The 27,738-nt window shown below is 34.7% G+C and overlaps 3 protein-coding genes across 4 annotated transcripts in view; 2 read left to right on the top strand and 1 right to left on the bottom strand.

The window, feature by feature from the left end:
• The window catches only part of LOC106069203 (phospholipase A and acyltransferase 4-like), a 410,743-nt gene that overhangs the window by 321,577 nt on the left and 61,428 nt on the right, over positions 1 to 27,738 (bottom strand). The gene's annotated exons all lie outside the window — the stretch shown is intronic.
• LOC106050405 (uncharacterized) lies at positions 1,091 to 9,049 on the top strand. Of its 2 annotated transcripts, none has more exons than XM_056009444.1 (8): positions 1,091 to 1,431; positions 2,492 to 2,610; positions 3,203 to 3,428; positions 4,093 to 4,235; positions 5,708 to 5,915; positions 7,511 to 7,792; positions 8,185 to 8,529; positions 8,842 to 9,049. In XM_056009444.1, exons 1-8 carry the CDS (start codon positions 1,377 to 1,379, stop codon positions 8,928 to 8,930), a joined length of 1,467 nt encoding a protein of 488 aa, XP_055865419.1. In that variant the 5' UTR covers positions 1,091 to 1,376; the 3' UTR covers positions 8,931 to 9,049. The 2 variants fall into 2 exon arrangements, with proteins under 2 accessions (XP_055865419.1, XP_055865418.1); XM_056009443.1 differs by having other exon boundaries at positions 2,489 to 2,610.
• On the top strand, positions 14,479 to 23,645 carry LOC106076683 (uncharacterized). The gene is made up of 8 exons (XM_056009445.1): positions 14,479 to 14,732; positions 15,626 to 15,744; positions 16,367 to 16,580; positions 16,985 to 17,127; positions 18,628 to 18,835; positions 19,559 to 19,843; positions 21,035 to 21,388; positions 22,376 to 23,645. The coding sequence occupies exons 1-8, from the start codon at positions 14,678 to 14,680 to the stop codon at positions 22,462 to 22,464; spliced, it is 1,467 nt and encodes a 488-aa protein (XP_055865420.1). The 5' UTR covers positions 14,479 to 14,677; the 3' UTR covers positions 22,465 to 23,645.

The following is a 27,738-nucleotide window of genomic DNA, read 5'->3' as shown; positions in this document are numbered from 1 at the left end:
TTAGTTTTGTTTGCATATACCTTCGTAGATACCTGTTGTTGTTTGTTCTTGTTACTTTACAATTATTATTTTAACATTAATAACGGTACGGTCAATTTAAATAAAAGTTGCATTTTTAAACATATGTTCTCCTTATGTTTTTCTTTTGCAAGTGTTGCATTGTTGTTTACGCATTCAAATCAAGTTTATTTTTCCTTATGTTAGCAATGCAAATATTTCTGTGTTTAAATGGAAAAGCGATTATTAAGATTTCATCAACTCATGAGATCTAGAATGCTGTGTGGTACAACGTTTGAAACGATATTTCTCCTTCTTCTCATTGTCGGATCAAGTTGAAATTTTGAACAATTCTTCATTACCCACGACAAACTTAAATCAATTAAAAAATCAACTTATTGATAAACAATTAATAAACTAATTCCTGGCAAATTAATTCATTTATTTAATATTTTAAAAAAATCTTTCAGTTTAGTGAGATTGTAATTTGTAATTCTTTCTCTTATATAAGCTTGAAAATTATTTTAAAAAATTGTATTACTTTTTCTTCAATATAAATGAACAGTTGACGTTAAGGTAAACTAATACATTAAGTAGTTTTTTTATTTATCATTTTACAAACTAACGAAATCCAAAAAAAAAAATATTACGAAAGGAAGAATGTTCAAGTTTGTGAACCTGAGTTCAAAGGTGTATCTGATAAAGATCAGAGGCTCTCATTTATTTTGTAATAGGAGCCATATAAAATCCAGATATGTTATCAGCCTAACCATAGCAAACCTTCGTTCTGAAGATCTAAACGACCCCGTACAGCTTGTTTATGTTTTTTGGCCTAAGTCTCGAGAGATCAGATAATATCAAGTCACAGGCTGGATGTGGTCCGCGAGCCGTAATTTGAAAATCACAGCATAGGGGATGCAAGTCTGATAAGTGCTAAAAATAGCACTTTTTGTACATTTATCTAAAAATATTATTTTCAATAATGACACGAATAATTTCTTTAAAAATCTTTACTCTATAAAAACTTGATATAATTTGGCGTACTCAAAGTTCAGTAGACTTAGCAGAACATAGAAGCACTAATTAATAAAATGGTTATTCTAGCTTCAGTCTCATTTCAACATTGTATGTGAAGTTTCCATTTGAAATTATATAACGACATTAAGCAATAAAATCAAACCACGGCCCACATTTCCAATAGTCCTGGTTATCAAAATTTTATTTTGTAATGACGGGAGATTATTTATAAAAATGACTAGGTTTATACACACAATAATATCACGGCTAAATTAGTTATAAAAATGTGTTAGGATTAAAACACATTTATAGCTTGGATAAAACATTTATTGTTAATTTCAACGCCAATAAAAAAAACAAAAATGTTTATTTCGAAGCTTCTGTTTATTTCTTTTGTAATGTATGCTCAAGCAATAGGTAAGTGAATAATTTTTTATATATTTATCAATAAAAGCTTGTGAAGATTTAATTCATTACATAATGGAATAAATACATACAAAATAATTTGTGTGTATGTGTGTTTTTGTCTGTTTCGGTCAGTCTACCGAGACACACAAAGTTATAACATATATTGTTGTATGACACTCTACCTTGCAGTATATTAAAGGGGGGTGGGGCGACCATCGTAGTCTTATTAAAGCATCCACAGTAACTATTTTCTTTACAACCTATACATTATTGTAAAAAAAATCATTATTCAAATTTAAACGTATATCGTTAATTGGAGTGTTTAGCTAAACATGTATGTTGGACCAGATGTACATCTTCCATTATGTTGTTATTTTTGAAAATCAATTTAATCTAGACCTATTTATATATCCTACTTTATGCTACATTTTGTTGTTATCATGAAAACGTGACACAGTTATATGTACAGGATAACCTAAACAAAGTACCTAAACGTGCTCGTCTTGTCATTTGGCTATCATACATATTTTCAAAGAAAAGTATTCAAGACCAACTGTCTTGAGCTAACATAGGACACCTGGCAAGACTCGGCTTAAGAACAATACACCTGAAGATTTATTAATAAGGTCTAGGTATACAGGTTTGAGACCAAAACAGAATCCACTTCCGAGGACAGACGTAGACATCGAAAAATAACGCTAAATTGGAATACCGTAGGACGACTGTTTTACCTGCGACGGACTCGGAGACTAATATCTTATAAATGTAAGGCCTGTCCAAAGTTTAAGGGGAAGTTTAGTATTTCATACGGTCTACCCTGACACGGGACATGTGCCCAGCCACGTAGGTCTCAAACTCGTCCATCTACAGTGTCCATTCCGGCATATGCAAGTTTATATATATTTACCTTTGTACTTATGTGTATTTACATATTTCATAAACATTTGTATTAAACTTTGAAATACACTCTTTTAAATTGATGTATAGCACTACTGTAGCTAACAAAAATGCACAAATAAATAGAAGAAAATAATTTAGACAAGTAGACATCTTATTTTATATTCAGCAGATAGTCCTAAAAATGTCTCCTGTAAAGTCAGCAGAGTGACCACAGAGTCAATACTAATCACTTGTGACATACAACCGCCATTTGCTTATACAGAGTATAGTGCATATTTTACTTCCAACGTAAGAAATATATTTACTTTAAATATAATTAAACAACAATAATCCGATCTTTTTTTTTTTAAAGATTTTTCTTGACCTGCTATTTATTGGTAAAGAATACTTATAATTTTGGTCACGACTTAGTAAAGTATGTGAGCTGCACATATATATTTCTCATGTATAGACAATGATTATAACTATATTTCCTGAGCCACCCAGGAAAGCCAATGACTTGGCAGAATCGAAGTCACTGGTTAACATGCATGACTAGATGTATGACGCGTAGGACGTAAGCATCAGTGGCGTAGCTAGGGTGGTGAAGGAAGAGGGAGAATTTCAAAAATCCCCCGGACCCCCACTTAAAGAGGTCCCCCAAATGAGTGTTCGAAATTGTTTTTTTACATTAAATATTAATTACTTCACAAAATACAGGGGCACCAAAGCATGTCAAGCCCCAGACTCCCAAATGATGGAAAATTCCTAGCTACGCCACTGGTTCAAATTGTATAAAATGCGATGGTTTGTTTTTGGATCTGTTTTCATTATTTCAAACCACACATTTTCCATAGATTTAAACAATATCTATTGAAAAACGAATATTATTCCTATCTAGAATACAACCTGGAACTTTACATCGGAAGTAGAAAACAACTGTACTTCAGAAAGGCCCTATGTCAATCTCACACAAGTCAACAACAAACAGACGACATGTTTATTAAAAATCAACACGACACAATTAGAATCAGGGAATTATGACATTAAGTTGACTGCATCGGCTGAAGGGAACGATTCCAGTGAAACCGATGTAGAAAGTGACAGCATTAGAATCTATTTTCCAAGTATCATATTTTTTTTATTGTGTATTTTAGTTTTTCAATGAAATTTACACATTTTTCTTTGTATAGATATATATTTTTACGTACCAACTCTGGCATTTTACTTTTCAAGAAATTATCTATTCCCTTTGCAACTTCTTGAGGCCAATCCTTGATACACAGCTGCGGTTACATGTTTGGCAGATCTAATCACCAGGTGCCGTTGTACTTTCACCCTTCTATCTGCTACTCTTGTGAATAGCATCTGCAATCCAGGACCCTTCCTTTATGCTAGCTCTTCCAATAGCGTATTTACCAACATACGTATGAATCAATCAATCAATCAATCAATCAATTAATCTATCTATCAATCTATCAATCTATCTATCTATCTATCTATCTATCTATCTATCTATCTATATATCTATATATCTATCTATCTATCTACTAACCTACCTATCCATCTAGCTTTCTATCTATCTTTAATTTTGCCTTAATTTTATGTAATTCTGGAAGTATTTTAGTACCACATGCATCAGAATATAATTCGCAGACATTGTGATTATCTTTATTTAAAACAAATAATATTCCACTTTTGATACAAACTAAAGAAATTGTTTATTTCTACAGTAAGGCATATAGTATTTCCGATACTAATGTCTGCTTCTACACTTGTCTGTTCCTACAGAAGAAATTCAAACCCCGGTATGCACGGAGCCACAGTACGACGAGGAGAACTGCCCCAGCTGGCCTAAGAAGACCCTGTGTATCTTGTGTGTCGCAGCTGTTCCACCAGGAGAAGTTGACTGTCGTTTGTTTTACACATCTGGGGTATGTTTTATCTTAGGAAGATTAATGTGGAGTACCTCATGCGGATACGCAGTCCCAACCGTGTTCTACATTATTTGCCATATCCAGCGCAGATAAAACCGTTGTTCATCGGTATACCAACTTTATAATCAGTATTCTCTACAAAACTTATATCATCTGTGTCTGGTAAAAGAAAATCCACACGTTATTTCTTCCAGACTCAACTCTGTCTCGGATTAAGCTTAAATTTTGCACTATAATTTCTTTTATCTGACAACACAAGAATCAGTTTAAAAAATATTAAATATTGGAAATTATATATTTTGTTTCGTATCTCGAAAAAAAGGACATAAATTTGACTTGACTGGTTAGACGAAGTAGCCCCTTTCAATGTTTGTATGAAGAAAAGTTTGTAAACCTGTCTTAATAAGCAGCTACCTAGCACAGAGGTTACAGTATAGGTTTAAGGAGGTCTGAGTCCTGTGTTTGAACTCAGATTGATCACTCTTTTATTAATACATTTATAAAGCGATCACCCAGATACCCCCTTTTTTCTCTTTCTCCTCCCTTTTCCAAATAATTCAGACAATCACATGCATAGCGTATTGAGAAAGATAAAAGCATAAAATGTGCGCTAAACAAAAACTAATGTTAAAAAATTTATAGTCGCACAGATTTATTATTATATCCTAGATTTAATACAGATTCAATTACAGGAATGATTCAAACTAATTAAATACAATTAAACTTTATATTCGCTTTTTTTAAAAGCATTTTTTGTTGTATTTTGATTTTTTTTAATGAATTTTGCAAGTTCTTTTGGATGTGTGCCCAGATTCTTAATTTTTTTGGGCTAAACTAGGCTACCTATCAAGAGGGCTCGAGATTCGACCCTTAACTCGAGCAGAGTTGTTTTTTTTTACGGGGCCCCTAAAGACAGTACGCGAAACCTCCCAGATACACTCTGCTTCTATTGGTCCATAAAATAGATATGCTTATATATGCTTATATAAAAGCTTATAATAAAAAAGAAAATTAAAGTTCAATTTTTAATACCCTTTTATTTTTATAGTTTTATGAAGCATGGTCGAGAGTCTAAGTACGCTTAAACTTGGCTTGACTTGCCTACCTATGAAGGGAGCTCGAGGTTCGACACCCGACTCGGGCAGAGTTGTGTTTACAGAGTGGCTAAAGGCAGCACGGAAAACCAACTCCTAGATACCCCCTCCCGCCCACTGGTCCACAAATGAGATTGGACCATAGCTCTTTGAGCATGCCATATGCATGAAAGTAGCGCTTTATAAAAGCTATACTTATATTATTATTATTATGTTAGAAACGAAGGAGTACTCATTCTCTGGCGCTGCCAGGGTCGAGTTTCCTAGAAGGGAAACAAAATTCATCGTAGTCACTTATTATTATTATTATTATTATTATTACTATATGTGTATGAGTTATATTTGTTTTTTATCACATTTATATTGTTCTTTCAGTCTATGACTGGCTCAGTGTACAACTTCGGAGCCAAACCACACATGCTAGCCGACAATGACAATTCCTATACATATGCAGCCAAGTGCACGAAGACAGTGACATCGAGTATGCTAAATGATGGCATCGACATACGTGCCAATTTTACTAAATACATCGATTACGGCAATACATCTGTCAGGTCAATCGTTTCAGCGAGTTTCTTTTTTGGTAAGACACCCTTTTTTGCATATGGACCATGAGTGAAGGCTTATTCAATTGTTATATATTGCCTTTATTTAGCCAAAGTCAAGTCATTTAATTTTATGTAGAGTTTAAAGACCGCATCACGAACCAAGAGATTAGAGGTAGGGTTACTGCAGCGATCGGACCCCATGACGACTTGCTAACTTTCGTAAAATAATAACTCAAGCTAAAAATATATATATTACAATATTACAAGGTCTTCTGGTCTCGTAAAGACCTTCCTTCAGTACCAGACAGAGAAAGCGATCTGAAGACATCGTAAAAGAATGGACGGGTTTGCCATTTAAAGTGGTTCTAACTAAACCAAAAGACGGAGAGGAATGGAGAAAAGACTTGACAAATCTTGCATAGTGTCCCAACGTCCAACAGACTAAGGGATAGGTAAAAGTAAAGGTAAAGGAATCAGTCTTATTCATATTCTCTGAAACTACAGGTCCGTATGTTATAAAATAGTACCTGGTGACCGAGCATCGCTTTGTTGAATGATTTATCAAGCAAAGTTGATATTTATGTGAACTCATTATGAAAACATTTTTGTAATGAGGGATCAGGGAGCGACTTCCAATCTTTAAGATTGCTTATTTGTTCTGTTAGTTGTAAATGTCGTCAGGGCCGGCTTTAGGCAAGTGGAAGCTCTATGCAAAGTGAATTTGATGGTCACAAATAAAATAGAGAAGAAAAAAATATAGACCGGAAATAAAATTTCATGATGCATCAACGATTCTCTTGTATCTAGATCAGTGTTTCCCTAACCTTTGACCTATGCGTTCCCCTTTTCCTTAGAATGAGAACCCTTAGCCCCTACCCAGGGACGTAGCTAGGAATTTTCTAACATCTGGGGGACCGAGAGGCTTGAGACCCCTGCAATTTGCGTAGTATTAAATATTTAATGTAAAAAAAACCCACTCATTTGTGCCTATGGCTTATTTTAATAAAATATTTTTTTTTATTGTAGTCTTACATACACACAATATTAGTGACTATTACAATTAAGTATTCAGTTTGTGATTTTTTGTTTTTTTTTGTATGCTTCAAAGACAAATCAAATACATTCTTTAAAAAAAAACACATGAAAATATAGTTTTTACATTGAATTGTATTTTTCATTTAGAGTCTCGTGGTTTGAATGACGTTTGCCTTTTATTCTTTTCAATAACAGATTAAGAAGGTCTTGGGGCATCTGTCTCAGCTTTAAATTTTATTGGTCGTATGATCTCAATCTTTAATGGAAACAGTAAAACAGCTCTTTTATATCCTGTGTTTTATGTTTTACTCGCCAGTGTTAATAGTTCATGTTGGTACATTAACTTCTGTTAATAAGCAGCGTCAAAAACTTAAGCTTTTAATTTATGTATCAAATCGAATTTTGACAAAATTGTAATTGATTAATTTTGTGATTACGAATAGTCACAATAAATTAGGAAACAGGTTCTTGATCATTAGTCCTAACATTTCTTACATGGACTTTATGCTTTATTATTTTAATTAATTCTTGCCTTTTTATTTTTAAATTGTTATGGTTTTAAAAAGATTCTTTCTCGTATATTATTTTTATTTAGAGACTCCGAAAAAGATCAACTTTACAGTAAACGACAACCCGATCGGTGTATGTGCAAATATTGGAGAAAACGTCACATTGAAATGTGCTACAGATGGCGCTCCAACGCCTCGGAAATTTCTTGAGCTGGGCCCGTCACTTGATAACGTATACATCGTGAATAACTTCCCAGAGCCCGTCATGACTTGGACAATCAGAAGCTCTTCAATTTATGGCTACTTTATGTGCTATGCAGATCAATATGAACAACGTATTTCCAAGTCTGTATATGTTGTAGCTCCAGGTAGGTTATTTCGCTTCTATCTAGAACAGGGGTTCTCAACCTGTGGGTCGCGACCCCCTTGGGGGTCGATTGACGATTTGCCAGGGGTCGCCAAAGACCATCGAAAAAGTTTGTTTTTTGTCTATTCTTCTATTGCTGTGTGTGTGTGTGTGTGTGCGGGGGGGGGGGGTCGCGGCAGAGTGGGTGATTGTAAAAAGGGGTCGACGAGCTTAAAAGGTTGAGAACCGCTGATCTAGAACATGAAAAAACAATTTCCTACAGTTAATGGCAGATACAACTAAATAACACGAAAATAATCAGACATCTAGACTTGGTTTTATCCATTAAATGGACCATTTTAATAATCCTCTATTTCTCCATATTGTTCTTTTTTTTTTCTTTCTGAAATTTAGATCAGATCCTTGGGACAGAAAGCCAAAAGAACTACAAGTTGCAATATACAGGTCACAACTACGATACATCCTATGTGCTGATTGGAGTTACTGGATGCCCTGAGCCATTAAGCCTAACACTCTTCAGAAAGAAAAACAACAATGTAAAAGAAGCCCTGACCGATGGAGTTTCACTGTCCTATAAAAGTACTCCTCAGATCGTGAAGTCATCAAACCAATACAAAGCCTTGGGCTTCGTTAATGTCACATTCCTAAATAAACACATGACTCTAGATTCACCAACATACATCTTGCATGTTAGCAATGGGATCTCGAATTATACCATTCTTGAATTTAGCGTTTATGGTACGTTTGAGCGCCTATGTGTGTCTATAGACATTTGTACGTGTTCTAGAGGAACAAACTATAATGAGAATAATTTTCTAAATAATTAAGTCAATTCTTTTATATATATGTATATGTATATTTTTTTCTCTTTTCTACTCTGTCATAATCTTTCTATCTCTCTCTTTTTTTCCCTCTCTCTCTCTTTCTCTATTTCTTTCTTTCTTTCTATTTCTATCTTTCTCTCTCCTTCTCTCACCGTCTTTTTTAAAAATATGTATTTATAGTCTATACTTGTATTTTATATGTATATATTTCTATTGTATTTTTCAGGTGCTCATAACAGTAGTGCTACTCCTCTGTCCAACAGCCTCACAGTCTTTTTGTTGGTTTTAGCTTTGTTCAATGTGTTTACTTTCTAACATTGTGATACCATTTTTTTAAATATCATCACTTACTGACTTACACCAACAAACAATAAACATCCATTATTTGGGTAATTGAATCAAATGTCTACCAAATAAAAAAATAAAATATGTAATGACTATCACGTTATTATTGGTTTGAGTGGCTGAACACTTATTATGATAGATATTTCATTCGATGCTGCTTTAATGAAAAAAAGGAACATATATTGGATAATTATGTAGGATCTTAAAAAACTGCTACCATAAGCAATATTCAGCAATAGAATGTGCCACACAAAATGTTGCGCCGCTTGTGCAGCCTTATAAATAGAGTGTCATAATCGCACGCAGAACAAGATGATATTTTGAAAAAAAAACAACGTCTGCCCCACTCCATGATAACTAGGTTAAGTCTTCTCGGAGGGTTTTGTTCAGTAAGGCAAAAATATGGTACCCCGTCAAAATAGCACTGACAAAATAGCACAGAAAAAATTATATTTCAGTCATTTGAAAAAAATACTTTAGATATTGTAAAATATGAATAGAGCCAATATTTTTGATTGTTTTAATGTTATCATAATTTTTCAGTCATTTTGCAGGAAAAATTTTAGTTATCTTAAAATATAAATATGCAAACAGTAAGGAAACATTATAAAAAGCTGAAATGAATAGCTTCAAAATATATCATTTGTTTACAATCCAAAAGTGTACTTTGAAAACAGGCAAAGATACTTGTCAGATTTATACACACAAACACACACACACACACTTTCACAAAGTTAATTCGTAGGAAATGTCATATAGAAATACCATCGCTGCAAAATCCTATTTTTAGAATGTTAAGCATTTTAAACATTGGTGAAAAAGGGGAATGATATAAAATTTAAAGTACTCTCGTTCTCTGCAAATATGGCATACTTTCAGATCTTTAATATTGAAAAGGTAGAGACACAAAAAAAAAATGCTAACCAGTACATTAAATTACTAATAATCCGGTACTTTTATACACATCATATATAAATCCGCCTAATTAGTCTAGCGCTATTTTGTCGGGAAATTTCGCGCTAGTTTGTCGGCGCTATTTTGTCAGCGCTATTTTGTCAGCGCTATTTTGTCGGCGCTATTTTGTCAGCGCTATTTAGTCGGGTCACCCTGAAAACAGAACAGTAAATAACTCATTTGTTCATAATATGTCGGGCAGTTTTGTTTTCTGAGGTTTGTCTCATCCATTTAATTACTGGTAATTCGCGGTTGCTCAGCGGTAAAGCGCTTTGCTTACGAACGGGGTCACGAGATCAAAACCTGGTGAGGACCGGAATTTTAAATTTCGGGTTCTGCGGACGCCTCTGATTCCATCCAGCTCTAATGAATACTTGCCTATAGTTTGGAAAAAGTAAAGGCGGTTGATCGTTGTGCTGGCCACACGACACCTTCGTTAACCGTTGGCCACAGAAACAGCCTTTATATCATCTGCCCTACAGATCGCAAAGTCTGAATGGGGGAAATATGTCAGACAGTATCAGCGCTCTCTTTGACGTGAGAAGGACCAAGACGTCTGTGCGTAGTCTTTTAATTATATTCTCTGTGTGTTGACTGTTCTTATTAGTCGAATGATGTTGTCGTTTTTTGTTTTTTTTTGTGTTTTTTTTTTAATATAGTCTCTGTTATCACATCAACTATCCGATAAGGATCAATAAATATCTATTAGTCTCAGTGCTAATGAGACACGCTGAGGATCATGTCTAATATAACATAAAGAATAACCAAAAATTGTAGAAAAAGAAAATGTATTTTAAATTGTAAGAATTATTTGTTGTATTGGAGAGGGAACAATAAAGAGAGAGAGAGAGAGAGAGGGCGAGAGAGAGAAAAAGAGAGAGAGAGAACGAAAGATAGAGAGAGAGGGGGGTGATTGATTGATTGTGTAGAATTGTAATTAATATCGACACAACATAGCAATTGGACTTTGAACGCAACATTTATTGACTACACTTGGTGACAAACACTCTGCCCATTTAGTATTAAAGTTAGTATTCTAACCAGTGTTGACTTAGTGATTTATCTTGTTATAAAGGTAGCCAAAAGTTCGCTTACCTAAACTTATTAGCCGTACAGGAAAGTCAAGCACCTGCAACATTTATCAAAGTTCTGTAGAAATGCGCAATACACACAACGTGCAAAGTCATTATACTAGATAGATAGACAGACAGACAGACAGACAGACAGACAGATAGATAGATAGATAGATAGATAGATAGATAGATAGATAGATAGATAGATAGATAGATAGATAGATAGATCCTAAATGGGAGGGAATGCATGCAATGGACGGACACACATTTTCTCAAAACAGAAACACCATAAACGAAATCGAACTTTAGAATCGCCTATTCAATTCTGGTATCGAACCCTGTTACACCGCCTGTGGCTGAAACGTAGTTAATCCTTATTTTAAATCGAGGCGTAAAAATTAATTAAATTCGTTCAAAACATGTATACATCTAAATCCCCAGCCCAAAGATATAAAAAATATTTTAATATATAAACTCATAGTTCATAATTAATATTAATCTGTCACTTTAAGACTGTAACAAATGAAACGACATCACAGCATTTGATAAAAAAAATGCGTTAGTATTCTAAAGAAGCGTTTCCATGGGGAATCTCTGTTACACCGAAAGCCCTTTCAGAGCTTGCGATCTGTAGGATGGATGATGTAAGGGTCATCTGTTTCTGTGGCCGACGGTTGACAACGGTGTCATGTGGACAGTACAACGACCAACGACTTTACGTCTCCCAATTAATGTCAGGCACCCATTAGATTTGAGTGGAGCACCTTTAAAATCCCAAAATTAATCATCCAAGTCTTCACCGAGATTACAACATAGAACTCTTCGGTTAGGAAGCCAAGCACTTTACCACTTATTATACCGCAATTAGGAGGCGGAAGAATTTTAAAATAAGCCAAAATTTTTTTTTATAACAGTGAGTAGCAACAGCCTTAATAGAGACTCTTTCTTTATAGTTACACATGAATGATCAGTTTTGAAGACAAACGTCTCAAAAGTACAGAAACATGAAAACCCATTCATACCTCTTTGAGGCCCCTGCATTTTGCATAATATTTCATTTTTAATGTAAACAACACTCATTTTGGCACCCCCTTCAAGTGGGGCCTCGGGGGGAAATTTCAAATTCTTGCAACTCCTCCCCCACCCTAGCTACGCCACTGTTAATACCTTATTCTTGGTGTGCAATGAAAAATACTAGATCTACTTATCATGATATATACACATTTAAAAAACAATGTTTTGAGAGTAAAAGGGAAATTCGTTACTTGTGACTTTGAAATGGAGTTAATGTTTGTAAATCAGTTACAGATTGTTAAAAATAAAAGATCTACAAGACAACCATTTTAAAAACTTATTTATAATATTAAAAAATCTTATTTTAACAGATTTTTTGCATTACTTGTAATATATGGTAGGGTTAGGGATACTATAAAGCTTACATTTTTTCTTTACAAAAGACTAAATAAGGTGGTTTTTATTATGTGGTGGCGATTGTCTACAAAAAAAAATATATAGGCATATTCAGGATTTAATTTAATTAGAATTCGTTATGGTGTGTGCATGTGTGTGTGTGTACATATATATATTAGCCGATATAATACATCTACAATATTTAAAAGCTATAAGAGTTTGAAAATATGGTGTCATTCTTTTAAAGACTTGTAATTTAAATTTGTATTCTATACATTTTCACACATTAATTGAAACCCTGCATAGATTTCACCACAAACAGATTGACATTGTTTCGTTCACGAAACAACAATGATTTTCAGGGATTATTTAAAGTTGGTTATTTCCACCTTCAGTAGGCGCTTACTTCCGAATAGGGGGTCCCGTGTTCGAATCCTGGTGAAGACTGGAAGTTTTAATTTCGAGATCTTTGGGCCCTTTGAGTCCACCTTTAGGCGCTCAGTAAACACAACTCTGTTCTCGAGTCGGGTGTCGAACCTCGAGCCCCCTTCATAGGTAGCCCAGCCAGGCTAAGTTTACGCGTTCTCGACCACGCTTCCAATGAGTACATATAATATCATAGTTTATTCTAGTCGTAGTTTAAAATATATTAAGGGTAAGTGTCGTGATGAATCTCAATTAATATTAAACTAATCAGAATTATATTGGTTATGGTGTCAATGTATTGTCTCTTTAGTAGAGGCATGGAGATATTTCTATATTTTCAATTTAACTACAAGATTTTCAGTTTGAAAAAAAAAATTCCATACTCAATAACATTTAATTCTCTGCACCATACATAATAGATAATCAAGAGTCTATGGCAAACTATATACCCGAGAGATCCAAATTTAGCAACACCAGATAACATTAGGTAATAGGTATAAGCCAGGTTTTTGTACGGGAGTATGTGTTAGTCATTTTCTATTTATAGACTTTTAGGTCAATCCTGAAGTCTTAATATAAAAATAAAATGTAATTTTTATCGTTAAAATACTAAAAGTAAGTAAAACCTCTTACTATTCCCCCCCTCTCTACTATTAAATTTAATTTTTATATTAACATTAGAGATTCACAAAATTTCATCTAGCTAAATTTTAAAATTATCGGTAACGGCATATTATAATTATATACAAATATTTGGGCATTCGAAAGAGGAAAAAAAAAGTTTTTTTGCATTTTTAACTTGCAAAGAAATTTCTTTTTGACATTCTATAAAAACAAATACAGGATCTTCTCTGTAATGAATTCGTTTAATTATTGGATCTTTTCTTCTAAGGTGTGTATACATATGTATTGATATCCGCATTCAGGTTTGTTGGGGAAAGGATTGGTAGAATTCGGAACAAGATAGATAGATAAACAGGCAGACAGACATACAGACAGACAGACATACAGACAGATAGATATATAGACAGACAGACAGACAGATAGACAGATAGATGGATAAATAGATATATGTAGGTGTGTATGGTGTACGATGGATGAGTAGTACATAAAAAGTATGTAATTGAAATGATAAAAACGTATTTGCTTTTCAGCAAACCTTTTTCCTCAATTTTCTTCTCATTTCATTATCCCTCATTATTTTTTAATTATTTTTTTTTTAAATTATATTAACCCACATTGTTTATATCACTTTCTTTTCTTTTTCTATGTTACAATGATTCCTTAAACGTAGATTGATCTTTAAATTTAATATGTAAACCAGGAAATCATTAATATTACTATCATTGACAGTGCACATCTTCACTACTGAACGCTGTTTGAGAAACAAAAGGTGAAAGTAAATTCACACTCATCTCTTGATGATCTCTTGATCTCTTGTGAACATCTAAGTACAGTAAGAAGCAATGACTATAAAGGACTTAGACAAACTCACGGTCGAATCACTAGACAAACAGAACGATTACGTCATCAATTTAATTTCTTCATATACAATTTGCGATACGCGTTGGATATGTGCTAAAAATAGCACGCACTATAAACCCATTGTATCATGTGCTACTAGAAGGATCAATGCAGGCGAACTATGGCCTAGTTGACATGTTTTTTTCATAGCTATGACTGTTTAATGTCGCAATGACGTGGGTTGGTCAATACGCAAACGCTTAGATTTAAGATGCAATGAAATCGTAGCTAGTGTATTAGTGCATCTGACATCGGTTAGAATAGCACATAAGTATATATAGTGGAAGGATACTATTTTGAATACGACACTTCTATAACATTTAAAAAAAAATGTTCGTTTATCAGCTTCTGTTTGTTTCTCTTCTAACCTGTGTTCAGGCATTGGGTAAGTATTAGATGATGACAAAGAGAGCGTGTCTTGAAATTAGATTCATTACTTGTGACAGATTATAATTTCATGATATGAAGCGTAAACAAATCAATTTATATCTTTTTGTAATGTTATCTTCTAAAAAAAACAACTTAGTTTTGCTTTATTATAACCTTCAATAAGAGAACAAAAGAAAATGTATGATAAACTAGGCTATGGTACGGGCAAATATGTTTAAGTGTGTGGAATGTGGGTGCTTGGTATGAAGTCTTGGGTACAGAAGAGAAAAAATAAATTTTTCTAATTTAAGACCAAATAGGTTAAGCCGTTTATTTATCTATCTGTCTGTATGTCTGTCTTTCTGCTAGTCTGTCTATCTGTCTATCTATCTATCTATTTATCTATCTATTTATCTATCTATTATCTATCTATCTATCTATCTTTCTTTCTTTCTATCTATCTATCTATCTATCTATCTATCTATCTATCTATCTATCTATCTATCTATCTATCTATCTATCTATCTATCTATCTATCTATCTATTTATCACTCCCTGTTATATATATATATAAGTCGTTATCTTAATTAACAAGCACAGTATAATTCATTATTTTATCCATTAGGTCATCGGTAATTTAATTTTAACTAAAAACTTTGTATATATTTTTCGATTAGCTCTAATACTTCCAACGAAACATTTCAACATAATTTTTAAGACAATGAAATAACGCGTTGCACTGACAAAAATATTTTCTCAAAATTATAATATACATTGTTTTTTTTTTTTCTTCTGTAATGTAAGAGTATCAATTTATGTTTGAAAAAACAAAAGATCCACTCAGAATGGAATTAATAACAGAAATCAACACAAACTTGTTAAATTATATGTCGTAAACCTTGTTTTCAGAGACTCCCAGAAATGTAACCTGTACAGTTAGCAGTGCCACGTTTGAGTCCATTCTAGTCACTTGTAAAACACAAGTTCTACTTCCTCAGTCAGCGTTCAGTGTCAATTTTACGTCGAACGTAAGTAACAAGTATTATATTCGAGATTATTAATATTGTTAGTACGTGGGTTAAATAAATAATAATAATAATAAAATCTCAACGATTGCCCGACGCCGCTATCACTCTGACTGCAGACTTCTCCCCGAAGCACAATCCAGTAGTAATAAGTCAATAATCCAGGTCAAAGGAATACTTTACATACTCAAAAGCTACTTCACATCCACTGATCCACAAACATAAACACAGAAAACAATCCTTAATCTCTCAATCGAGAAAATTCCAAACTTAAGTCCCGTAACACACTAACACATTTCTGAGGTCATTATATGTCTACAGGATTAATAATGAGTCTTAACTCTTTCTCTCCGTAATTATTTACCACATTCTAGTAGAATCAACGCTGGTATCGTCAGTTAGGAGAGAAAGAGTTAAAACAAGCAGTTCTAATGGATACCTGACATATTTAGGGGACGTAAAGACAATTGGTTGGCAACATTACACCCTCGGCCATAAACACATATAAATTGTATGCCATTTGCCCTCCCCTTCCCCCCAATCCTAAAAATACGAAAAGGGGTAATTTTACTGATACCTTTAAAACTAAATTGTGTGTTATTAATTAAATTATTTACCGTTTCAGGATACTTCATTGAACTATACATCCAGCATAGCATTAAACTGTACGTCCGATAGTTCTGATGTCCAGCTATCTCAAGTGAACATTCCCAGGACAACATGTTTAATAAAGGTCAACACGGCACATTTACAACCAGGTTATTACGACCTCAAGTTGATTGCATATGTCGGAAACGATTCAAGTGTGGAAAGTGACACCATAAAGCTCCATTTTCCAAGTACATGGCCTTTTTATATAAACTATCTATCTATCTATCTATCTATCTATCTATCTATCTATCTATCTATCAATCTATCTATCTAAATAAAAAATAGATGCCGGTACTCAGTGATGGATTGCCTAACTTTTAACTACTTATAAATAATTAATAAACGTTAAAATGCATGAAAAGTAATAATTTTTTTTAATATTGAAAACGGTGCCTTACCGGTGCGTACCGTCACAAAAAAGCACTGTATCTATCTATCTATCTATCTATCTATCTATCTATCTATCTATCTATCTATCTATCTATCTATCTATCTATCTATCTATCTATCTATCATCTATTTATCTTTCTATTTATATGTTTGTTTAAGAATTTTGAATTACGTGATGTATATATTGGCACTTTTTCAACAGAAGAGCTTCAAGCCCCTGTGTGCACAGACCCTAACTATGATATTCCTGCTTGTATTTTCGGCCTCAAAAAAATGTTATGTGTTTCATGCGTTGCACCCATTGCAATAGGAACAGCTAGTTGCAGCATCTTATACACGTCTAAGGTATTATTTTCTTTTCACTTACTCTAGTAGTGCCAGAATGTCAATGCTTTTAGGAGAAGTGTTAGTAGTGCCTAGAATGTCAATGCTTTTAGGAGATGTGCTAGTAGTGCCGAGAATGTCAATGCTTTTAGGAGATGTGTTAGTAGTGCCTAGAATGTCAATGCTTTTAGGAGATGTGTTAGTAGTGCCTAGAATGTCAATGCTTTTAGGAGAAGTGTTAGTAGTGCCTAGAATGTCAATGCTTTTAGGAGAAGTGTTAGTAGTGCCGAGAATGTCAATGCTTTTAGGAGAAGTGTTAGTAGTGCCTAGAATGTCAATGCTTTTAGGAGAAGTGTTAGTAGTGCCGAGAATGTCAATGCTTTTAGGAGAAGTGTTAGTAGTGCCTAGAATGTCAATGCTTTTAGGAGATGTGTTAATAGTGCCTAGAATGTCAATGCTCAGTGTTTTCTCTGTCTATGAGAGGTGTTTTCTCTGTCTAGGAGAGGTGTTTTCTCTGTCTAGGAGAGGTGTTTTCTCTGTCCCATATTGAAGTCTCTTTATGTTACTATCAATATGTATCACTATTTCATCCGATAGAATTCAGGGGTACTCAGCCTGTGGTTCGCGACCCCCCTTGGGGGTCGATTGACGATTTGCCAGGGGTTACTAAAAGACCATTGAAAAGATGGATTGTTATTGTCTATTCTTCTATTGCCGTTTGTGTGTGCGGGGGTGGGGGGGGGTTCGCGTCTAAGTGGGGGATTGTAAAAAGGGGTCGCCGAGCATAAAAGGTTGAGATTCGCTGCGATAGATCCTGAAACTAAGTTACTTCCAAACGTATCACTAATCATTTCTATGGATCGCACTAGAAGGACTAACTAGATTTGGTTTGATTATAACGCAGGGCAATCAATGATGGACCTGTTGCTGTCTTGGGTTTATTTTTTGTAACTGAAGACAGAAAGAACCAAGACAAATTGGGTGTATTTTAATCACACCTGTACAATTTGTTAACGATCCCTAGATATTAACCATAGGCGCTAATTATTTTTACTTAAAATGCAGTTTGCTTTGGAATTTTTAAAACCTTATTATATCAATATAATTACATTATCATTGCAATATAAAATAAGTAGAAGGACTTTTTTTCTATATTTGTAATATTGTATTGTATGATATAGTGTTGAATTTATTTCATATGGTGTAAGGGGTCCCTGGTTCGAATCCTGGTGAAGACTGGGATTTTAATCTCGGGATCTTTGGGTGGCTCTGTGTCCACCCAGCTATAATGGGTACTTGGCATTAGTTAGAGTAAAGTAATTCACTACTTTCTCTCATTTGAACACTTTTGTTCCTGTTGCTGCTTTTCTATGTCTAATATGTATGTGTCATAAAATAAAACTAGAAATCCACATCTTATCAACTAATTTCTGCCTTTTCTACGATTGACATATTAATTCTTCACACGCGCATCAGATCTATATCTTAATGGACTGTTGTCTCTATTTTATGTACTTTCAGTATTATACGGTTCAAATTAATAGCTACCAAGCCAAGCCATACATGCAAATGGACAAGGATAATGTCACCACTTACTCTGCCGAATGCTATCATATATTAGATTCCAGGATGTTTGAAAACGGGATTAAGTTCAACATCAACTTCACACAAGACTTAAAGAACGGAAACACATCTGTGACATCAGTTTCTTCCGCAAGTTATTATTATGGTCAGTGAATGTTTTAGACGGTGTACAGATTTTTTTTAAATCCCAAATTTTATTACATTTCAAACGACTGCCTTCGGACTGATTTCATGATGCCTCAGCTTTAAATTCTCACCAAATTTGATCTTTTAGCGTACTGATAAGACTTAGCAATTTACATTTCTAAAGGAACATCAAAATCGTATAAAATTAATTGTAAGTTTACAGTTGATAGTAAGACCAAAAGAATAATATATAGATACTTCATTAGCATAACATTCAATCCAGAACAGGTTTTCGTTGTGTATGAAACGCTCGTTGATACCCAGTTTAGACCTTATTAGGTTTTGCTAATTAAGCAAAGCCTAAAGTCTATTCAGCTTTAATCGGTATTTGTTTTCAATTATTTAAATTTGGTGTTTGTCATAATTAGGTTAAGATGATCAATGATAATGTCGGACTTTTGGGTGCCATTCATACAGATTGAACTTAAATGTTAATAAATGGTGGAACATTATTCATACATTTAATTAGATCTTTATGAATATATGCAGTTTCATCTCAAAGTTAATTATTTAAAAAAAAACATTAAATATATTTCTTATTATTTCTCTATCTATAACTTTTTCTTTCTTTTTCTACATTTCATATTTCATAGATCTTTTATTTTAACAACCATATATATATATTCCTAAAAATGTTTTAGACAATTTTGTTTAATGACTACCTCCCTTATTTGTACGACAGAATCTACAAAGATAGTTAACTTCACAGTCGACGAGAATCCGATCGGTGTCTGTGCAAACATTGCTGACAATGTGACATTAAGCTGTGTGACTCAAGGCTCTCCACTTGTTCTCAAATTTCTTCAAGTCGGGCCATCAATGAACAACGGATACATAATGTATGACTATCCAACCAAAGACATGACGTGGACAATGAGAAGCCCCTCTGATTACGGTTACTACATGTGCTTCACTGGACAACAACTAGAAAACCGGAAGTCAAAATCTGTATATGTTGTATCTCCAGGTTGGTTAATTCCCTTACAAATCGATCAATGCGAGCATTTCTGTTAAGCCTTTTTAAAAAGAAATAGCGAGTACAATATTGATTGTACGAGTCTCCTCTTTTACAGGGAGACAAGCGGCAACTATAAAATATTCGATTATCATTCTAGAGTTGTAAACTTAAAAACAAATCTAAAACCAAAAGTGTTTTTTTTTTTTCTTAAATATTTATTCTCGTTATAAAACGCTTGTTACTGAATATTAGGAGAAGCGCAGAATGACAAGAAGCAATGAGTGTCATCTTGGATAGGAATTAGAATACTGTAATCTTACCTTATATAATACAGACGTTACTTCACAAAAGAAGATGATTACTTCATTAGCGTCATTCATCTAATCATGCATATGACTTAAACTCCGCCAAGTCACTCGTTTTCCTGGCTGATGTTTATGCACCAGTATGATGAAATTAATTTGTCACTGTGCTTATGTACATATTATACATTTATATCAATTTGTGACACATGAGCTTTTAAACTATTTTATTTGAACATTTCAATATACATGGGATGTGGTGGCCACGTGGTAAAGTCCTTGGCTAAGGAACTGATGTATCTTTAGTTTGAATCCCGGTGACATTAGATCAGAAAAAGTAAAGGATGTTGATCGGTGCCCTAGCCACAGGACACTTTTGTTAAGCTTGGGCCACCATATCAGATAATCTTGAAATAAATTGACTCTTATATTTGTTTTGACATCCTTCAGACATTTTTTTTTATTGAACTGTAGAGCCCTTTTCTGCGGAGACAATCGCTCTCGCTTAGATGGTAGAGGAACCCAACCATTTGTCTGTGCAACTCTTTCTTTGACACCATCTTTATCCACAAAGTGTGGTCAAGGGCTTCGACTTCGATTTAGTCCACTTCAATGTCCACTTTTAAGGTCCATTTTAAATGCAATATGAATAACTAAGACTGTCTCGTGCAGTTTTAAGACAGGCCTAAAAAATATATATATATTTCTACTTATATTGTAAATAAGTAAACATACTTAATTTGCTTTTAGTGACTGATCTTATGAAAAAAATTATGACCTAACAATGCAAGACAATATTGATAAGGAAATATTTTTGAAGTCCTTAATTAAGAGGGCACACATCACATTATCAATGTTGTAAAGCTTTTATAATGAGCATTATTCTATTTGCATTTAGATCAGACAATGAAGAAAGACAACCAAACATTCTACAAGTTGCAGTACTCTGGCATTAATAACGACACGGCCTTTGTGCTGATAGAAGTAACCGGATGTCCCGAGCCCTCCACCATGAAACTCTTCAGAAAAGAAGAGTTTGTGAAAGGGTCAGGCATAGACATTTTAACAGAAGGAGTCAACCTGACCTATATAAGATCTACTGATATCATTAAGTCCTCGAACCAATATAAAGCAGTGGGCTATATCAATGTCACATTCCTGAATAAAGACTTGACTCTAAATTTACCAGAGTACAGATTAAATGTTAGCAATGGCGTGTCTAATTTTACCATCATTGACTTTGGGGTTTTTGGTAAGTTTATGTTCATAAAGTTTCAAGTTATTTATTTTCACAATTATTAATTAAGAACATTTTCAGGGGCGGACTGGCTAAATTGACATTCTTGCAAATGCCCGGTGGGCCGGTACCCAAAAGGGACTGTAGGGCCATTCAAAGCGCCGTATGGATGCTATATATCAGATTGTTAAAGGTTTTATAATATTCTTTATAAAAAGGGTCCTTTCGACACTGTGTTTAAAAGAAATCTCTATTAAGTGTAATACTAATATAATCAAACACATTTTTGGAAGTAATGTAATAGCCTTCATCGTAGACAATGCTGCTAGTAGTAGGCTTCACTTTTTTATGAGCTGCACTCTGAGCGATTAAAAAGCAACATAAGTCTTTTATTTTATATAAAATTTAAAGCTCACTGTATGCATGTGTACAGTAATCGATACTCAAACTTAATGAATATGAAGGCAGCTATGCCGATAATTGGATGTCAATCGAATGATAATTAAAGTATGGGCCCCATTGTAAAAGAATGCCCGGGCCGATTCTGACACACAGTCCGCCCCTGGACATGAAGGCCTATATATATTGCGTTATATTTGAAATAGTCTTGGAAGCATTGGCTAATAACTCCGATATTACTCCGATTCTACTAAGTAACTCTCTCTTTCTCTCATTTCCAATAGTTTTTGGTTCTATCTGTATCACTACCTTTGAATCTTGATGCTTTTCTTTTCTTTTCTTTTTTCGTTTGCTTATTCTTTTTCTCTCTTAAGTTCTTTTTTTTATTTTTGAGTACCTCATCCTAATCTTATTTCATTTTTTTCTTTCACTCTATACTCTTTCTCTTTGTTAAAAAAAAACAACAACTTTTTTTCATGCACACAGTTTTTTTCTCATACTTTCTCTCTCTCTCTCGCTGTCTTTTTCGTTCTTTCCTTAGATCATTCTGCTTCTTTTTGTTATGTATGCCTCTATTTATTTAAGTGTATTTTTTTTCTTCAGGTGAACGCACCAACAACTTTGCTCCACATTTACACAGCGTCTCAATTTGTTGGATAGTTTTAATCGTGTTCAAACTTCTTGCTTACTAGCATTTAAGTATTTCAACTATAATCATAATAATAAATATAAACTATAATAAGTCTCAAAGTAATATAATATCTTAGATTATATTGACATTATTGAATTGAGATGGTATGAGCAAACTCAGGCTATTTCATGATAAGCAATTTTAACAATCTCCTTCTTGCATAAAACTAAATTACTTATGTTGTAAACAATGATGTATCGATATCACGATAGTAGGTCTAATATCAGACATTTAAATATACAAATGTATATACAATATAAGAACTTTAATTAGCCTTTTGATTATTATTAAATAAGATAGCTTTAGCCTACCAATTACTTAATTTATGTATAAGTAATAAAAACTATTCAATAGAGCTACTTGCTGCCTTAGTATATTTCAAAGGCTTAGACTTCCAAATATATGCTTAGAATAATATATTGGCTCTAATCAAGGTGAATAAACCTGCTTGTGGATTGATCCACACAAAAGCAATCATCAAAGAAGGGTCCTGGGTTACTGGCGTACACTCCAGAAGAAGGAAGACGGCTTAAAGCGCTTCAAGATCTGGAGATTACAAATATCCTACCTATGTTCGCGGATGTGAATCTGACATTGGCCTCTGTGGTCAAATGAGAAAATGCAAAATGAAAAGATCGACTCTCAAGACGTAAAAATCACAAAACTAAAAACATAAATTGTTTTGACTATTTTAGGATAATGAAGTTTGAATTTCCCCTCAATAGGACTTCCATGCACCGAGATGAGAAAATAAAAAAGTTTCTTTAATCTATTGGTTTTTACGAATCAAACTGAAAGACAACGCTCGGGTTTCCATATCTCATGAAACGAATATTTCTGTAGCGTCACTAAAAACATTCCCCCTCCCTTTCAGCAAAAAAAAAAATTAAAAAAATTAAAAAATCCAAAATAGAAATGTTTTTATTTTGTGTGCGTGTTATAAAACTTCAGTGACTAATATTACAAAATATGAATATTTTTTTTAGCACATTACTCTAGTTTGGTGTGTTATACTTGAACCATAAAGGAGTAACCTTGTTAACAAACGGCGCAATCGGTGGAAACAAATGCTTCCTGAATAAATCTTAAACACTAAGTGACTTGCTGTTTTTAAATAGTTTTTGTATTTTTTTACCAAAATGATTTGTACATTCCACAATAAAATTATGTATGTTAAAAATGTTTTTGTTTGTTTGTTTTGTTTTGTTTTTTAAATTAAAAAAGGAATACAATATCTCATTTTACGTTTAATGGATTATTTACTTCCCTTTTTCTTGAGTTATCAACACACAACCTCATTGTTGTTGTGATTGTTCTTAATTATCACAGAATCTTGAGGTGTCAAATAAGTGACAGGTTGTTCTTGATGAGGTTTAAAGATGTCACAAGATGTCCCTGTGGTGCAAGGGATTCTTACATCGACATTGATATTAGATCTAAATAGAGATTCAAATAATAATTCAAATAATCCTTTACTTTAAAATACAAAACTTTAATTCATGAAATAGGAATCAATTCACAATATACAAAATGTACAAAGGAAACAGTATCAATTGAATACCTTCTTCAGAGCTCGTTAATAAATAAATTCAAACAAATATATATTAATTCTACCACTGAAAATATCTGCGAATTGTCTCTCTTTAATGCACTGGCGGATCCAGAACTTTGGAGTGGGGGGGGCGATTTTTTTCCAAACCCTAACCCTAACGCCCAGTAAACCCTAACCCTATGCATAAACGTGCAGCATATATATATATATGTATGAGAAAAAAAAGCGCAGCATTTCTCAACCTTCGGCGAAAAACAAAACAACTGGGGCAGCGCTATAAGGTTCCATAGTGGGTTTCGGGGCAAAGCCCCAACGCCAAAAGCGTTTCCTTGCTTTTTTCACTGAAGAAACGCATTCTCCTGACATATACAGCTCATTATTCAAAAAAGAATTCGGGGCGAAGCCCCGACACCAAAAGCGTTTTCTTTCATTCTTCAATACAGATACGCATTCTCCTGACATATACAGCTCATTATTTATCAATGGAGTTCGGGGCGAAGCCCCGTCGCCAAAAGCGTTTTTTTGCATTCTTCAATGCAGAAACGCATTCTCCTGACATATACAGCTCATTGCTCATAAAAAGAATTCGGGGCGAAGCCCCGACGCCAAAAGCGTTTTCTTGCATTCTTCAATGCAGAAACGCATTCTCCTGACATATACAGCTCATTATTCAAAAAAGAATTCGGGGCGAAGCCCCGACGCCAAAAGCGTTTTCTTTCATTCTTCAATACAGATACGCATTCTCCTGACATATACAGCTCATTATTTATCAATGGAGTTCGGGGCGAAGCCCCGTCGCCAAAAGCGTTTTTTTGCATTCTTCAATGCCGAAACGCATTCTCCTGACATATACAGCTCATTGCTCATAAAAAGAATTCGGGGCGAAGCCCCGACGCCAAAAGCGTTTTCTTGCATTCTTCACTGCAGAAACGCATTCTCCTGACATATACAGCTCATTATTCATAAAAAGAATTCGGGGCTTCCGACGCCAAAAGCGTTTTCTTGCATTCTTCAATGCAGAAACGCATTCTCCTGACATATACAGCTCATTGCTCATAAAAAGAATTCGGGGCGAAGCCCCGACGCCAAAAGCGTTTTCTTGCATTCTTCAATGCAGAAACGCATTCTCCTGACATATACAGCTCATCGTTCATAAAAAGAATTCGGGGCGAAGCCCCGACGCCAAAAGCGTTTTCTTGCATTCTTCAATGCAGAAACCCATTCTCCTGACATATACAGCTCATTATTCATAAAAAGAATTCGGGGCTTCCGACGCCAAAAGCGTTTTCTTGCATTCTTCACTGCAGAAACGCATTCTCCTGACATATACAGCTCATTATTCAAAAAAGAATTCGGGGCGAAGCCCCGACGCCAAAAGCGTTTTCTTTCATTCTTCAATACAGATACGCATTCTCCTGACATATACAGCTCATTATTTATCAATGGAGTTCGGGGCGAAGCCCCGTCGCCAAAAGCGTTTTTTTGCATTCTTCAATGCCGAAACGCATTCTCCTGACATATACAGCTCATTGCTCATAAAAAGAATTCGGGGCGAAGCCCCGACGCCAAAAGCGTTTTCTTGCATTCTTCACTGCAGAAACGCATTCTCCTGACATATACAGCTCATTATTCATAAAAAGAATTCGGGGCTTCCGACGCCAAAAGCGTTTTCTTGCATTCTTCAATGCAGAAACGCATTCTCCTGACATATACAGCTCATTGCTCATAAAAAGAATTCGGGGCGAAGCCCCGACGCCAAAAGCGTTTTCTTGCATTCTTCAATGCAGAAACGCATTCTCCTGACATATACAGCTCATCGTTCATAAAAAGAATTCGGGGCGAAGCCCCGACGCCAAAAGCGTTTTCTTGCATTCTTTAATGCAGAAACCCATTCTCCTGACATCTACAGCTCATTATTTATCAATGGAGTTCGGCAAAAGCGTTTTCTTCACTGCAGAAACGCATTCTCCTGACAACTACAGCTCATTATTCATCAGTGGGTTCCGACGCCAAAATCCTTTTCTTGCATACTTCATAGAAGAAACGCATTCTTCTGACCTAAAGCTAATTTTTCATACTATTAAAAAAGGACCATTCGAATAATGTTGTACTTGAAAAATATTCTAATATGAATTTATAGGCCCTTAATACATTGCAAATAAAACCGATTTGTTCCTTGAGAAGATAAGATACCCCACATATTTAGATTTGGCCTTGAGGATCGCCGCCGAAAAAAGAATTATTCGATAAATAATATTCAATAAAATTGAAGTATAAATTGTGAGTTATAGTCCCAAATTTATTTAACTAGAAAAATTTCAGATTGAGTAAAGGTTGAGAAAAGGCGACTATGTTTGGAATTATTTGGGTTTAGAACTTCTCAATCATGACTCTTATACTAAAAATTTCGTTTGAATTCTAACTTTCTTAAAATAATTATGATAAATTCATGTGAAATTACATAAACTATGTCTGGAAATGAGAGGGGCGGTAGAGTGAAAACGATTAATACTCGCTCCTTTAATAATTTCTGCTTAAGATTGCATTTGGCATTAAAGAATAGGGGTGGGGCGACTCAACTAATTTTGTTCACAAACTATGATTCTCCATAAAAATAGGACCGCCCCCCCCACTCAGAGGGCTAGAGTGGGAGGGCAGTACATGCAATCACTCTCCCCCCAACTCCACCGAATCGTCCAAGATACCAGAAGGGGATTGACATAATATAAAATTTATATATTAATTGAATTAATTTTGTACACAAACTATGATTTCTCCATAAAAGTAGGACCGCCCCCCCACTCAAAGGGTTTAGGCAGTAGAGGTATTCGCCCCCCTCCCCCAATCGGCAAACAGGGAACAACATAATGTAAAGATCGGTTAAAATATTAATAACAAGTTTTAACCATATATATATTTAATTGTTTCTGTTAGCAAGCTGTGATTTCTAGAAATAAATTGGACCGCCCCCCCCACTCGAAAGTGTATGGGTGGGGGGGCGGGATTGATACCATCGCCCCCTCCCGACCCCACCAAATCGGCCAACATACTAGAGGGGGGGGCGAAATAATCTAAAAATAGGTTGAAATATAAATAATTAGTATATATTACTAACATAAGTAATAAATTCGTATACAAATTGTGTGAATTCTATACTAAAATTCGTCCGCCCCCCCCTTCGGGGGGGGGGGGGGGATCGGCCGAGTGGGGGGGGCGATCGCCCCTACCGCCCCCCCCCTGGATCCGCCAGTGCTTTAATGTCCCTCTCACAAGTGACGCTTCTTCTACTTTCTTGAAACTGTCAGGTAGAGTTGAGCCTTCAGCTCTTGGAACTCTAGGCCAGCAAAAGTGAACACGAGCGCTCTCTCACCAGCCTGAATGAGAGCAGTGTACACTGTTCTGTCTGGCGGGTGGGTCAGACTCGTGGCAAGAGGCCGAGTACACTAAGACCCACGCCATTTTCCTTCTCTATACCAGGCTAACCGTGCGGGACACGCCATTTATGTAACGGCCCCTTGAGGATTGTGACAAGGTTGTGGGAGCTTAAAACCCGCTTAAACAAATCCCACAATTCTCACTCAGACAAACACTACGCTCCAATCACGTGATCAGATGAGCTCTTCCGTTATTTAATTTTCTACAAAAAAGGCTAAGCTAATTACTAAGGTTACTTCCGGAAAAAGTTAAATTTAGTTCAATGCATCTCGACTGCTACGTGACATT

This window comes from Biomphalaria glabrata, chromosome 14 (genome assembly GCF_947242115.1).
Source record: "Biomphalaria glabrata chromosome 14, xgBioGlab47.1, whole genome shotgun sequence".
Classification (NCBI taxonomy): Eukaryota; Metazoa; Mollusca; class Gastropoda; family Planorbidae; genus Biomphalaria; species Biomphalaria glabrata.
This window is presented reverse-complemented; position numbering and strand designations above follow the sequence as displayed.